The 15,022-nt window shown below is 33.6% G+C and overlaps 1 protein-coding gene across 2 annotated transcripts in view; it reads left to right on the top strand.

The window, feature by feature from the left end:
- The window catches only part of LOC101887870 (ras GTPase-activating protein raskol), a 414,153-nt gene that overhangs the window by 320,673 nt on the left and 78,458 nt on the right, over positions 1–15,022 (top strand). Inside the window, exon 1 of one of the 2 annotated variants that reach the window (XM_059118644.1) lies at positions 666–3,395. The exons of the other annotated variant lie outside the window; for it this stretch is intronic. Coding sequence (XP_058974627.1) covers positions 851–3,395 — 2,545 coding nt within the window. The 5' untranslated portion in view covers positions 666–850. Of the gene's footprint in view, positions 1–665; positions 3,396–15,022 lie in introns of those variants that run through there. 2 annotated transcript variants of the gene reach the window in all.

Here is a 15,022-nt window from a genome sequence, read left to right as displayed (position 1 = left end):
GCACTACTTCTTGGCCATCATCTCCCCTTCTAGAGTTGTGTGTAAAGAGTTCTAAAGTTGTGGAACAAGTTTTAACTTATGTCGGTCGTTTATATTTCGGTGGAACATCGTTAAGGCTCCAAAAGATGGAAAAAGTGTGAAGTGTAAAATAAATGCCAGCTGGAAATAAAATTCGGAATTTGTTTTTGAAATTCAATACGAAAACGGTAATACGAGAAAAAGGAGTTGGAATTAAAGGTGTTTTTAATTAAAAAAAAATAAATAAATAAACAAAAGTGAAGTGCAGAGTTGCCATATAGATAATAATAAATAATAACTTAATATAAATAAAAAAAATAATTATTTAAAAAAAAACCTAATTTTTAAAATGAAAATTTAAAATTTCAAAGAAAAAATTATAGAAATTTGAAACATTTTCAAAGATAATATTTTATAAAAAAACAAACATTAAAAAATATATATTTTCACAAATATTTTTTCAAAGAAAAAAAATTTTAAAATTTTATTAATAACAGAGTTTTCAATAAGAAAACACCAAAGAAAAAATAAAAAAAATCGTTTTAGAAATTTAATAAAAACAAAAATTTTTATCAAAAAAAAAAAAAAAAAAACAAAAAAAATAAATAAACAAATATCCAAATTAAAATAAAAAAAGTATCCAAAATTTTCCAAAAAAAAAAAAAAAAATATTTTTGTGGTTTTTTCGTGTTTTGAAAACAAAAAACTTACCCATAAAAATGCCCAGCTCGCCCTTAAGGACCCAATACAAATTACGCGACATTTAAATCCCCTCCACTACATCCTTTGCCACAAAAGGATATTTTATTTCAAAACGCTACCCAACAATAAAATGTTGCAGTCTCTGGAAAATACCCCAACTTTAAATCGCTCCAACACTTCTCTCACTACTCTACACACGACGCTATCATCTGCGGCTTCTGGTCCAGCAGTCAGTTCGTCGCCAGTTACCAATAGTTCTACGGAAAAAGAGGAAAAATCTCAACGAAGACGTTCCACATTTTATGTTCCCCTAGTCATTGAAGACGACGACGAGATCGACGATAAATTCGACAAAACTTCGAATTCCGGCAGCCTGTCCAGCCTAACTAGTCACTCTACTAGCAGCAAGGATTTCAAAAATTCCAGCAACATTAACCTAAAAAAGTCCACGACGAGCCTTTTCAAAGGCTCTTCTTCGGGGTCCCACAAGTCCAGCGGCGGTGGTGGTGGTGGTTCGCCGCGCAGTAGCTCAACCTCGGTCAAGGTCACCACCTTGCTGTTTGAAAGGGCCAACAGTACCTTGGGTTTTAGTACCACCTCTTCCAATTCCTCTACAGCCTCATCGGGCTATCGTAGTGGCAGCGGAGGAGGTCGCAAGGGCTCCTCATCTTCGTTAAAGAAAATGGCACCACCCTGCGGTTTCAATTGGAGCCTGACAGGGGTGGCCGATGATTTATCCGGTGACCTGGATGATGACAGCGATGCAGCAGAGTTCATCATAGCCATGAATAAGAATAAAATAACAGCCAACAACAAGGTGGCACCCATAACTACCAGCCCGGAGAAGTCGTCCACCAGCTCGCCGGCCAAGCGGAACAGCAAATCATCGACTTTGAGTTCCACCAAAACCTCCGGCACAGCCTCCACCCACAGGCTGAGTTCCAGTAGCTCCACCAAATCCATAATTTCCAACCATTCCACCCCCTTGGCCAAAACCCGGCCAGCCAGTCAAACCACAGCTAGAACCAAACGATATGGAGTGGTCCTAAACTCTCCAGATGATGGCAGCTCTCCAAGGAATTCCTTGACCTGTTCCATTGCCGGGGACCACATTAACGAGGCCCGGAAGTCCTCCAGTTCTTATAAAAGTACCACTTCCTCGAATGGCGGTGGCGTTGGCAAATGGCCTTCGCCGGTCCCCCGTTCCCGCTACAGTGATGGGGGTGGTGGTGCTGCCACTGAGGGTGGTGGTTTGGCAACCCCTGGCAAATCGACGTCATCGTTGTCATTGTCCAAACAAAACACAAACGCCAAAACAAAACAAAGCAAAGTCTCAACGCTTGATAACAACACCGCCACCACCTCGGCTACGACACCATTTTCATCTGCGCATTCCTCCTCTCTAATCGCAAATGCCAGCAGCGGCACTCACAACTGCAACGACGAGTACGACGACGATGATGATTCAGAGATAAGTCGCATGCAGACAAACACCTCGACTCCCATCAAAATGATGAAGTCACGCTCTCGCACCAACATCTTGTCAGTGCCGGCGGCGTCAAGCAGTGCCCAGCAGAGCTGCGAGCAAAATCTAATCAATGTCGCCAAAATAAAAGCTTCCACAACGCAAGGCAAACAACAACAACAGCAGCAGCAGGGAACGCCAGCAAAAACAACCTCCACCACAACAACAACAACAACGACGACACCCTCTCCCAATATTTTGCGAGTCAAGGCAAAAACTCTGCCACAAAATTTATCGCCCTCAGTTGTTTTGCAGCAGGGAGAAGCTCTGGACAAGGCCGCCGCATTATCGCCAAAATCTTCTGCGTCCGCGAAAAATTCCAAAAAATCCCCCAACGATCCCTCGGCAAACGCGTCGGTTACTTCCCTAAATCGTAAATTCGGTGGTTCGCAGGCGTGTAACTTAAATCGCGATTCCTCGTCGAAAAATGTCAAGTCTGGCAACACCATACTAACCTCGGCCTTTCCACCCAGGAATCTCTTTTTGCTGAAATCAACACCGAAACTAAGTAACGGCAGTTCCATGTCCTCTTCATCGGACAATTCATTGACTTCTCCACCCAACGGCAACAAGACTACCACCACCAGCAGCAGCGGGAACAACAACAACAACAAGAAAGACTATCCACCCCATCCTCACCAAATCACCTCACCAGCCAAAAAATCCCTCTCCTTCATAAGACGGGCCCATTCCACCAAGCTGTCGCGCAGCAATTCTCTGTTGAAATCCATAGCCTCCCAACATCAAAACCAAATGCAAACTGGCAACTCGGGCAACTTTTGTTCCGGCAGTTGGGGCAAAGATTTCTATCTGCAATACGATGTCTGTCCCCTGGCCTTGGATGAGCTGGATACATATTTTCGTGCCGAAAATTGTCCCGAGTTGATAAGGGAACGTTTCAAAATACTCGATGTAGATTTGGCTCCAGAGGCCAATTGTTCCGGAACCGAGACATTGGTACAGGAAAATGCCACACTGTCATCGGCAGGGGGTGAGACATTGAGGCATATTGATAGCAGTATTGGCAGCAGCCCCTGTTCCGATAAGGAGCAGACCCAACATAGCCCAGGCGGGGCAGCAGCGGCCGGTAATACCGGAGGAGCTGAGGGTGATGATGAGGATGAAGATGATGATGCAGGACATCATTCAGGTAAGGACATCACAAAGTAACTTTTGGCCAAAACATAATGAGGGTTTGGAGCGCCAAAATGATGCTTCAACGGCTGAACAAATAATTTTTATAGCCTCCACCATTCTATGGAGGGTATATTAAGTTTGTCATTCCGTTTGTAAATCCTCGAAATATTTATAATAGACCCTACAAAGTATATATATTTTGGATCGGCGTAAAATTCTAAGACGATCTAGCGATGTCCGTCTGTGGAAATAACTCTAGCTTCCGAATGAAATGAAGCAGGTTGATAAAATTTTACTCAAATGTATATTATGACTGCAGGACTTTTGGTATTGAAAATGGGCAATGTAGGTCCACGTTTTGATATAGCCCCCATATAACGGTACCTCCCTATAATCGGTATTTTGGTGATTTTAGCGACATTATTATTCCGGAATAGCTTAAAATTTGGTATTTGAAGTTCGTAATGGATACTACAGCCTAAGACAGAAAATTGTCTGTGCAGGTCCATGTCTTCGTATAGACCCCATATAGCAGTACCTCCTAATATTCGGTATTTCGACGATTTTAACGATGTTATTCACCCGATTTGTTCCAAATTTGGCATTTGAATTTCGCAGTGGATACTACAGCCTAAGACAGAAAATTGTCTGGGTCGGTCCTCGTCTTCGTGTAGCCCCCATATGGCAGTACCTCCCAATATTCGGTATTTCGATGATTTTAACGACATTATTTACCGGATTTTGTTTCAAATTTGGCATTTGAAGTTCGCAATGGATACTACAGCCTAGGACAGAAAATTGTCTGTGCAGGTCCTTGTCTTCGTATAACCCCCATATAACTGTACCTCCCGATATTCGATATTTTGATGATTTTAGCGACACTATTCCACTCAAATATATGCACAAACACACTGAAGTCTCAAACGCTGCTTGCCTGCCAATAAAAACATAAAATTTTATGTGAATGAGAATTTTTGTTTAATTTCTTTGCAAAGGGGGAAAGTGTGAAAACATGAAATTAAACTGAAATTAAGTCTCTTTTTCCAGAAATTAGATTTTGTCTAAACTGCTCCATTCTTTATTCGTAATCCAAGCCTATAGCCTAGATTAAAAATCCCCCTCTGCTATCTACCTGTGTCTTCCCACCATGGGATTTTCGGTAAAGACATTCAGAGTTCTCATTGTGAGGCTTATAATATCTTAAATTTCCAACCATAAGATCACTATAATACATACATTTTTCTAATCCTTTTATTTTTCATTTAAATATTAAAATTTCCCTTCTTTTCTTTGTATGGCTACCCCTTTTTTTAGATTTTTATTTTGTTTTGTTATTTTACAAATTTACAAAGACGAACAATGTTATCTCTTCACCTTGCCCAGTTATTAGTGCTCTCTCCCTCTGATTAAAACAAACAAAACAGTCGATTACTCTCCCTCTCCTGGTTAACTATCTCTGTGCCTCTCATGCACGTACTCCCCGTTAATTAATATTAGGTATTTCATAAAACACGTCACAACCTTTGCTTGCTTCCCCCCAACTGAGTACGGTTGTGTGTTGTTGTGTACCTGATCAGAGGGAATTCTTATTCTCTCTCTCTCTGGTTTCTCTATCTTGGCAACCAAAATAAACAAAGAACAAGAAAACGTAAAAGTAAACCTGGTTGTTATTCACAGTTTGTGGAGAATTACCGACGTAGATATAAAACTGAAAGACGAAAAACAAAAACAAACAACAACAATAATAAAGTAAAAAATTTGTTTTTAGTCATGCTGGTGCAGACACATTACATTCTTCTTCTTCTTCTTGATGTTCTGTTACACTTTCGGCAATCAATCATTACGGGGATATTTGTTGTTGTTTTTTTCTTTCTTGTTCTTCTTGATGGCCATGGCTGGCCTGATACGGATGGCCAAAGAATACAGAAGTAAAAGAAGATGAAGAATGTATCCGTGAAAAAATAAACCAAAGAACAACAACAAGAATGAATAACTTCAAATGATCAAAGGCCATAACAACTTGAATGATATAAGGAAAACAACATGGAGTGAGAGAGCGAACAGTAAAGAGTAGAAAAAAACAAACAAGAGACTTTCATTCAGCAACATTTTGTTTGCCTGCCCAAAACAAAGTGATTAACGGAATATTTTAATGAAAGGGAGAGACTAAAAGAAAAAAGTAGAAAACGATGAAGAAGAACCGTCCAAAAAAAGTATCTGATGAATAAATATCTTTCGTTTTTACATAAATAGAAAAAGCCCTGAAGCAAAAATTCCAAAAAATTAAAAACAAAGAAAGAGACAATGAAAAAAATAAACAAAACCCATCAAATGTCATATTAAAAAAAAACAATACTTGAAATGAAGTTATCATTGTCATAAAAACCATTTAGCTGGCTATTAAAATGCCCAAGAAAGCCGTTTCAATTTCCATTTCCATATTTTTACTTTTATTTTCTTTCATTTTTCAAAATGTCAAATGTTAAGTTGTTTAGGTGACACTTTAGTATTGTCACAACCAAAGAAATTATTTTTTTTTTTTTGAAACGAAAAAAGTGACAGATTGTTTTTAATCTCGGCAGAGGCAAAAATGCCCATCTTTTAATGATTGATGATAGTGGCGGGGCAGATAAAACTATTTTCACTGGGTAAACATAAAGATAACAGATATGTAGGTAGTTATTTAAAAGCCAGGGTTCAGTGACAAATGTCAAAGAAAGTAAGTCTTGGACAAATGAGTAGAGAAAATGGAAATTAAAAGAAATAACGTGGATAGAGCCCTTGAAAAAATCTTAAACAAATATTTATTTTTGGAGATATTAAAAATAGATCTTCCATAATAGTAGTAGAAAAAATATTTCTCGGATTCTTTAAAGAAAAAATATTTTAAAAGGGCTTAACAATAATAAATTAAAACATAAAATACGTGGAAAGAGCCCTTAAAAAATAAAATCTTAAACAAATATTTATTTTTGGAGATCTTAAAAAATAAACCTTCCAAAATATTTTTTATAACTAGTTTTTTGAGATTATTTAAAAAAATTATTTTAAACGTTCTTACAAATAATAGCCTTAAAAATAATAAATTAAAATAAGTTACTTGGATAGAGCCCTTAAAAATCTAAAATTAAAAAAAAATGGAGATTTTTATAGAAAATATTTTTTCTGGTATTCTTTAAAAAAATTATTTTAAAAAGCCTTAAAAATAATAAATTAAAAGAAGTTACGTGGATAGAGCCCTTGAAAAAAACCTTAAAAAAATTTATTTATTTTTGGAGATCTTCAAAATTAGACCTTCCAAAATATTAATAGAAAACATTTTTTTCTGGTATTCTTTAAAAAAAATATTTTTTAAGACCTTAAAAATAATAGCCTTAAAAATAATTAAAATGGCTAGAACCCTTAAAAATCTAAAAAATTGAACAAATATTTAGTTTTGTAGATCTTAAAAATTAGAAAAATTTTAAATTTTAAATAATTATTTATTTTTGGAGATTTTTAAAAATAGGCCTTCCAAAATATTATTCGAAAATATGTTTCTAGGATAGAAAACATTTTTTTCTGGTATTCTTTAAAAAAAATATTTTTTAAGACCTTAAAAATAATAGCCTTAAAAATAAAAAAAATGGCTAGAACCTTCAAAAATCTAAAAAATTGAACAAATGTTTAGTTTTGTAGATCTTAAAAATTAGAAAATTTTAAAATTTTAAATTTTAAATAATTATTCATTTTTGGAGATCTTAAAAAAATAGACATTCCAAAATATTAATACAATTTTTTTTGGGATTCTTTAAAAAATCTTTTGAAAGGCCTAAAAAATAATAGCCGTAAAAATAATAAATTAAAATAAGTTATTTGGAGAGAGACTTTAAAAATCTAAAATCTTAAACAAATATTTATTTTTGGAATATTTAAAAATTAGACCTTCCAAAATATTAACAGAATTTATTTTTTCTGGTATTCTTTAAAAAAATATTTTAAAAGGCTTTAAAAATAATAGCCAATTCGTGCCATATCGAAATAACGGATTCCTAGGACCCAAGGACTCTTGAGGACATGTCCGTTTGTATGTCTGCCTGTTTGCTGGTTGAAGATGATACATATCTGCAAACCCCTTCTTTTATCTGTCACAACTTGCGAAACAAGTCAGCGATTCTTTACATCTCGCTATATCTAAATATTTCTCTCAACTAGAAACCTGATATGAATACGCAATTTATGATTTCGCATTAAAACATTTCTATCTAAGCGAATTTGAAAAAATGCGTCTGAAAAAAATTTGCATTTTTATTTCTTATATGTGTTCATTTAAAATCTCACAGCTTTCAGTTTCTTGTTTATCACACGGTTAATATTTTTCTTTTTAATTTGGTGTTTTAATCAAATTAAACTTAACAGAAAAACTTGTTTCACTTCATTTGCCAAACATGATTAAATCTAACTATTTTCAATATCTAATGAACAGCATGTCTCACAAAATTAATGATATCGTCGAAGGAAATCTCACGATCTGTCAACACAGATCTACAAAAAAAAAAAAAAAAACAAGAAAACGATACGAAATCAAAAACAAAAAAAAAATCTGTCTTTAAATCAGATCAAAGAGGTTAGTTGTGGGCTTCTAAGAATATTTGTTTGATTTCTTTAATATTTTTTTAAGACTAGCTAGGGAATAATTTTTTAAATAATATTTCAAAGTCTGCCTTCAATCCATTTTTTTTTTTTTGAAAATAATTTTCTAGGTCTTTCTATAGTCGTGTTTTTTTTTAATTAACTTTTCGAGGTCTATCTATAATCAGTGATGTTTAAAAAACTATTTTTTTGAAGTGGATTGGATTGGATTTTTTTAAAAAATATTTTTAAGCGCTATCTATAATCGTAGATTTTTAAAAATCATTTTTAAGGTCTATCTATAAACGTGGATTTTTCAAAAAATATTTTTAAGGCCTATCTATATAAAAAAAATTAATTAAAGCCTATCTATGATCGTGAATTTAAAAAAAAAAAAATATTTTTAAGGCCTATCTATAAACGTGGCTTTAAAACAAAATATTTTAAAGGCCTATCTATAAACGTGGATTTTTTAAAAAAATATTTTTAAAAATATTTTATAAATGTGGATTTAAAAAAAAAACATTTTTAAAGCCTATCTATAAACGTGGATTTAAAAAAAACATTCTTAAGGTCTATCTATAAACGTGGATTTTTTTAAAAAATATTTTTGAGGTCTATCTATAAACGTGGATTTTTTTAAAAATATATTTAAGGTCTATCTATAAACGTGAATTTTTAAAAAATATTTTTTTAGAACTATCTATAATCGTGGATTAAAAAAACTATTTTAAAGCCTATCTATAATCGTGGATTTTTTAAAAAATATTTTTAAGGCCTATCTATAAACGTGGATTTTTTTAAAAAAATAGTTTTAAGGCCTATCTATAAACGTGGATTTTTTAAAAAATAGTTTTAAGGCCTATCTATAAACGTGGATTTTTTAAAAAATATTTTTAAGGCCTATCTGTGGATTTTTTAAAAAAATATTTTTAAGGTCTATCTATAAATGTGGATCTTTTTAAAAAACATTTTTGGGACCTATCTATAAACGTAGATTTTTTAAAAAAATATTTTTAACGCTTATCAATAAACGTGGATTTTTCAAAAAATATTTTTAAGGCCTATCTATAAACGTGGATTTTTCAAAAAATATTTTTAAGGTCCATCTACAATCGTGGATTAAAAAAAGTAATATTTTTAAGGCCAATCTTTAATCGTGGATTAAAAAAAAAAATATTTTTGCGTCCTATCTTAAATCGTGGATTTAAAAAAAAATATTTTTGAGGCCTATCTATAAACGTGGATTTTTTAAAAAAAATATTTTTTAAGGACTATCTTAAATCGTGGATTTTTAAAAAAAACTATTTTTAAGGCCTATCTTAAATCGTGGATTTAAAAAAAAAAACTATTTTTAAGGCCTATCTTAAATCGTGGATTTTTTAAAAAAAATATTAAGGCCTATCTTAAATCGTGGATTTTTTAAACGTGGATTTTTTAAAAAATATTTTTGAGGCCTATCTATAATCGTGGATTTTAAAAAAAAATTATTTTAAAAATATTTTCAAATCAAAGGCGAAATGCAAATGATTTTTTTTTGTTAAATTGTGTAGATACGTGTGTAATAATATCATTAATATTTAAATTTTCAAACCGGTATACAATCAACTTGTTTTGTTGTTGTTTTTTTAAGCAATGAGGTAATTAGAGATGCATTTGTTGGCATTTTTTTTTCAGTTGTATTTGAATAGTTTTTTTTTCTTGAAATATATTTTTTTTAATATTTCTGATATTATCAGCAGTTTTTGTTTTTTTTTGTTAAGTTCCTTTTGTTAAAAAATTAAATAACTGCTGATTGCCGCTGAAAATATTGTAGGTCAGTTAAAAGAAAACATTTCGTAACATATAATCAAATTTTGATAATTTTGCGGCATTTTATTTTACCCTCTGTTGTAATAAGTTTTCAGTAGTGATATTCGACACGAGTAGAAGACTTAATGGGAACTATATTTGTTTTTTTTTCATATATGGCCGCTTGCCCTTTAATTTGTTGGAAATTCTCTTGGGTTTTTTATCGCTGTATTTTTAAAGGCCTCAGAAGCTTTGTTGTTTGTTTTTTTTTATTTTATGTTTTTTTCTTCTTCTACTAAATTACTAACCATTTCCTCTTGGTATATGTGTTTGTTTTTGCTTTCGATATCTTTTTAAGGCGTTCTTTGTATGCCAAGAGTTATGTTTTTAATAAGTTACTCCGCCTCTCCAAATGTCATTAATATGACATTTGCGTGTTGCAAATGCTTGAATCTATGTGAATGTCATTTTCTGTGTTTGTTTTTTAGTTTTTTTTTATTTGGTCATAGTTAATTGTCTTAAAAAAATAGTAAATTCATTAGCAATATGCGGTTGAAAGTCAATATTCTAGAATGAGAAGATACAGTGGGAGATATGAGGATTTTAATTGGAAAAAAATATTTTTTTAAATTTTTTAAATCAAATTTTTAGATAGTTTTAAAATTATATTTTATAACCTGAGCCATATTGCTGCAGCTGGATATCTCATAAATATTTCCAAACTGTGGCTCATCAAAATAACGAGTCTTAGATGCTAGGTCTCTTTGGACCAGATCTTTTTTAGGATATTTAGAGTCACTCTAGGTGTGTCCCTCCCTCCGTCCGTTCTTCCGTCTCTCTGTCTGACAGGCTGGTACGCATGACAACTCTCGAAGTGAGTACCGATTTTGATCCAAAGTTGGTACATTGGAATATTGTTATAAAAATTCGATAGAAGTCGGTGATGGGCAATATTGGTCCACTCCTTGTAGCACCTCTCCCACAAAAGCTCAACTCTTAAAAAAATATATATATATGTATATATATGTTGCTGCACAGAAAGGGTTATCCGAATTTGGTCCAACATCGCCAATCGTAATATTTGCATCAGTATTAAGTCAGGTGCGAAAATGGACAATATCGGTCCACTTCATCGAGTACCACTCCCACAAAGGGTCAAAATTTTGAATAATTACAACTCTCATAAAATGTGACGTAAGAGTCCGATTGTCTTCAAATTAGACACATCACAATATTTTCATTAACCCATGGACTGCTTTGAAGATGGAATATATCGGTCCACTCCTTCTGGTACCTCCCCAAAAAGGGTCGAAGTTTTGAATAACCATGATGCTCATAAAACGCAATAGTCCAACGGATTGGTATCCGGAGATTTTGGTGGCCATTGTGCGCTGGAAATGAAGCGAGGAACCTCATTTTGTAAGCATTCTTGGGTGGCGCTTGCTGAGTGCGATGGTGCGGAGTACTGAGTCTAAGGCTTTAATACACCTTCCAGAATATTTTTGCGATAATATTCGGCATTTATTCGGCTGACGGTCGATTAACACGAGCGTAGAGCGACCATCGGCTGTTATGGCGGCCCAATATATATATAATAATATGATGAGCTGTCTCTGAAATAATTTTAATAGCTGTCGGACTAGTCCCTTCCAAATACGCAAATTATAAACCTATTAAATTGATATCAAAGCTTATTTTTTTGCAATCGATTTTGCTTCGATTAGATAAGAAATGAAAAAAAAACTTTTCAAAGTTCCTCAAGAAAACAATTGAACATTTCCTCATGGCCTGATGAAATTGCTTTGTTGATAAACAATATAAAGCTAAACATGTCAAAATCATGGATTTATTATTTTTTATGAAAAGTGTTTTTTTTTTTGCCCAATTTTTTTTTTGGCAACTGCCGTTATGATTTCATTACACATTGGGGACAACTCTAAGCTGGATGCGAGGTCATTTCCACAATTACTGTGATTTTTTTTTTTTTTGAACAATCGAAATGAAATCAATGGACCTACCGCTGACTGACTTTAAAGCATGACGTTCGCTTGCGAGGCAAAAATATCGCTCAATTTACTTTAGTGATTACTACCTATAGTTGACTTCAATATTTGTTTGTAAATATCATGATTTGTTAATATTTTTCTCCGTTGTTTTTGTAAATTATTTTTGTGTTTTTGGGGTAGGGTAATTTGTTTTGTATTTGATTTTTTTCAATTTTATTTTTATTTTCAATTTACAACAACATTTAAAATGTTATCTTCATTTGCTCCATTAACTGAATTTTGGTCGATAGTAAATAGTGGCGTTCGTGACCGGTTTTTATTTCATTAAAGTCAAGTTGCTATTGTCGTGAATTTGTAATTTATAATTTTTTGGAAATTTTGTAATTGATTTTATTTTTTTGGATCGATAATTTGGCTATGGTTTTATTCGGAAATCGATTTTTTTTAACAAAGAAATATTGAATTTAATAAAATGGAAAGGGCATAGTCTTTACATGCAATTGGTTAAAGAAAGCTTTCTGCAGTTGGGGATTTTCTTTTTTTTTTGAGATTTCGTAAAGGTAAAGTCCCCTGGGGATTTTTTAATATATTACACTGTGCAACAATATTCAATTTTTCCCCTAATTACGGGGACAATTCAGGAGATTATAGAAATAGAACTTAAAAAGAAGACACGTCTAATGGTGTTTTGAAAGTCTACATCGCAAAGTAACCAAAATAGAGGGGTAACCAAGTTCCTCCCTCTACTACACTTTATGGAATTTTCCGATTAAGATCCTGTGGAATCCGTTGATTGTAGCTATATAGTGATCTCGGCAATATTACATATGAAACCCATTGTGGGTTTTCCATTTCATTCCATTTGAAATTATTCACAACCCAGGCTATTGGAGAATGAAATTATAAGAAACTTCAAGGAAAAATTGATCAAAAAACAAGTTAAAATATATCAGTCGGTTTTGCGGACAGATGTATACCCTCAGCCAATGTTCGATTATTTATATATGTTTTGACTTCTGATATGATTTTTCAAATTGTTGACCCTCTATGGAGTAGGTCCGGAAGGAATGGGCCAATATTGTCCATTTCGTATCGGACCTAAATAAATGTGATATAAATATAACGACGTGCCGACTACTTGACCACTTCCATAACTTCATATGAGATATTTTTAGAAAATATTAAAATGTGCATGAGGTACCAGATATAGTCGACCGAAGTGTATTCCATTTTCATACTTCATCTAATACCGATAAAAAATATTGGTATGGGCAAAAATTATAAGAAAATCGAATATTACTGGCCAATTTTATGCGGAATCATAAATTCCATATTTATCTCAGGTTTCTTGTTGAGGGAAATATTCGGATACAGCAAGTGGTAAAGAATCGCTGACTTTTTTTTCGCAAGTTATGACAGATGAAAGTATTAAAAATTGTGACCCTATGTGGGTGAGGTACCAGAAGGGGTTCGCTGTCATATGTCATCTTCAAAACGGATCTTGTGTTAGCAAAAATGCTTGATTGTGTGAAATTTGAAGAGAGTTGTTGGATGCTTATTTCGCTTTCTTTGAGCGTTTTGTCTTACAAAATCTTGAACCCTATTTGGGGAAGGTACCAGAAGAAATTGATCCCTTTATACCATCTTTATAACAGATATTGTGTTGATAAAAATATTTAGGTTTTCCAAGTCTGAATGGAATCGGATGATCATTTTGCGTTTTATGAGCTTCATGGATATTCAAAATTTTGACTTTTTGGGGGAAGAAGCCAGAAGGAGGTATCGATACAGTCCGTCTTCACAGCTGATTTTGTGTTAGTAAAAATAATGGCATGTGTGAAATTTGTAGAGAACCGGATGCTTATTTCGGATATTATAATCGGTTTGGTCATTCAAAACGTTGACCCTTTTGTGGGAGAGGTACCAGACCGAATGGTCCGATATTTACCATCTTTATAGCAGATCTTGTGTTGACGGAAATATTGAGATGTGCCAAGTCCGAAAGGAATCGAATGTTAATTTCGCGTTTTATGAGCTTCGTGGATATTCAAAATTTTGACCCTTTGTGGGGGAGTTACCTGAAGGAATGAACCGACATATTCCATCTTGACACCAGACCTTGGGTTAATAAAAATATTGTGATGTGTGTAATTTGAAGATAATCGGACTCTTCCATCACATGTTATAAGAGTTATAATTATTCAAAATTTTCAACCTTTGACCGATATTCTCCATTTTCGCACCTGACCTAGCACTAATGCAAATACTAGGTGTTGCAAAGTTGGAACAAAGTTGTATTATTCTCTCTCTTTCTGTGCAGTAAAATGTTTTTTTTTTTAATTTCGAACCTTTGTAGGGGAGGTACCAGAAGGAGTGGACCGATATTGCCCATCTCCGAACTTGATCTAAGTTTGATAATAATAATCCGATGTACTAAATTTGGACCAAATCGGATACTCTCTGCGAGAGTTATCGTGTGCACCCGCCAGCCAGACAGGCAGAGAGACAGACGGACGGACGGACATCGCTAGATCGACTCCAAATGTCCTGAAACAGATTTGGCCCAAAGAGACCTATGGTCCAAAATCCTTATTTAGATGAGGCACGTTTTGGCCTGAGGGTATAAAAACAGTTCTAAGACTTCCTATTAAAATCTACAATTGTGACCTTGTAAAATTTTGTTTTGGAATCCGAGATAATCTGCATTATCAGGTCTTGAAATTATTTATTTAAAAAAAAATTCACAATTCTGGTTCTCTTGATCCTTAAAAAAAATCCAAATTCTCCCATCTCCCTGTAGTTTGCCATGTATTCCAAAACTGAATGCTGGGAAATTCAGATGCAAGCAAGCCTCGTTAATACTTCAAATTGAATGATTCATTTGCCATTCAACAAAAACGGAGGCTGATGATGAATTAGGGTCATTCTGGATCACTGGGGTGACTCTTCTCTACAATTCCCACCACAGTGTGTGTGTGTGTGAGGAGTGAAATTCCATTTTTTGTGATGCGCTATTCAAGGAAATGAAGCAGCAAACAACTCTAAATTAATATTAATTAAGGGAAGTTGTAATTGAATTATGAAAATAAATGTGTAGTTATTTTATTGAGTGAAAAAAATGCACTACAAATGTTCCAAATGTGGACATAACAGGATACGAACCTGTTTTCATTGTGTGTGCCTGAAGGACTTCAAATCCTGTCTGTCTGCCAGCAGGTAACTGATGTCTGTC

Source organism: Musca domestica, unplaced genomic scaffold, assembly GCF_030504385.1.
Source record: "Musca domestica strain aabys unplaced genomic scaffold, Musca_domestica.polishedcontigs.V.1.1 13, whole genome shotgun sequence".
Lineage (NCBI taxonomy): Eukaryota > Metazoa > Arthropoda > Insecta > Diptera > Muscidae > Musca > Musca domestica.
This window is presented reverse-complemented; position numbering and strand designations above follow the sequence as displayed.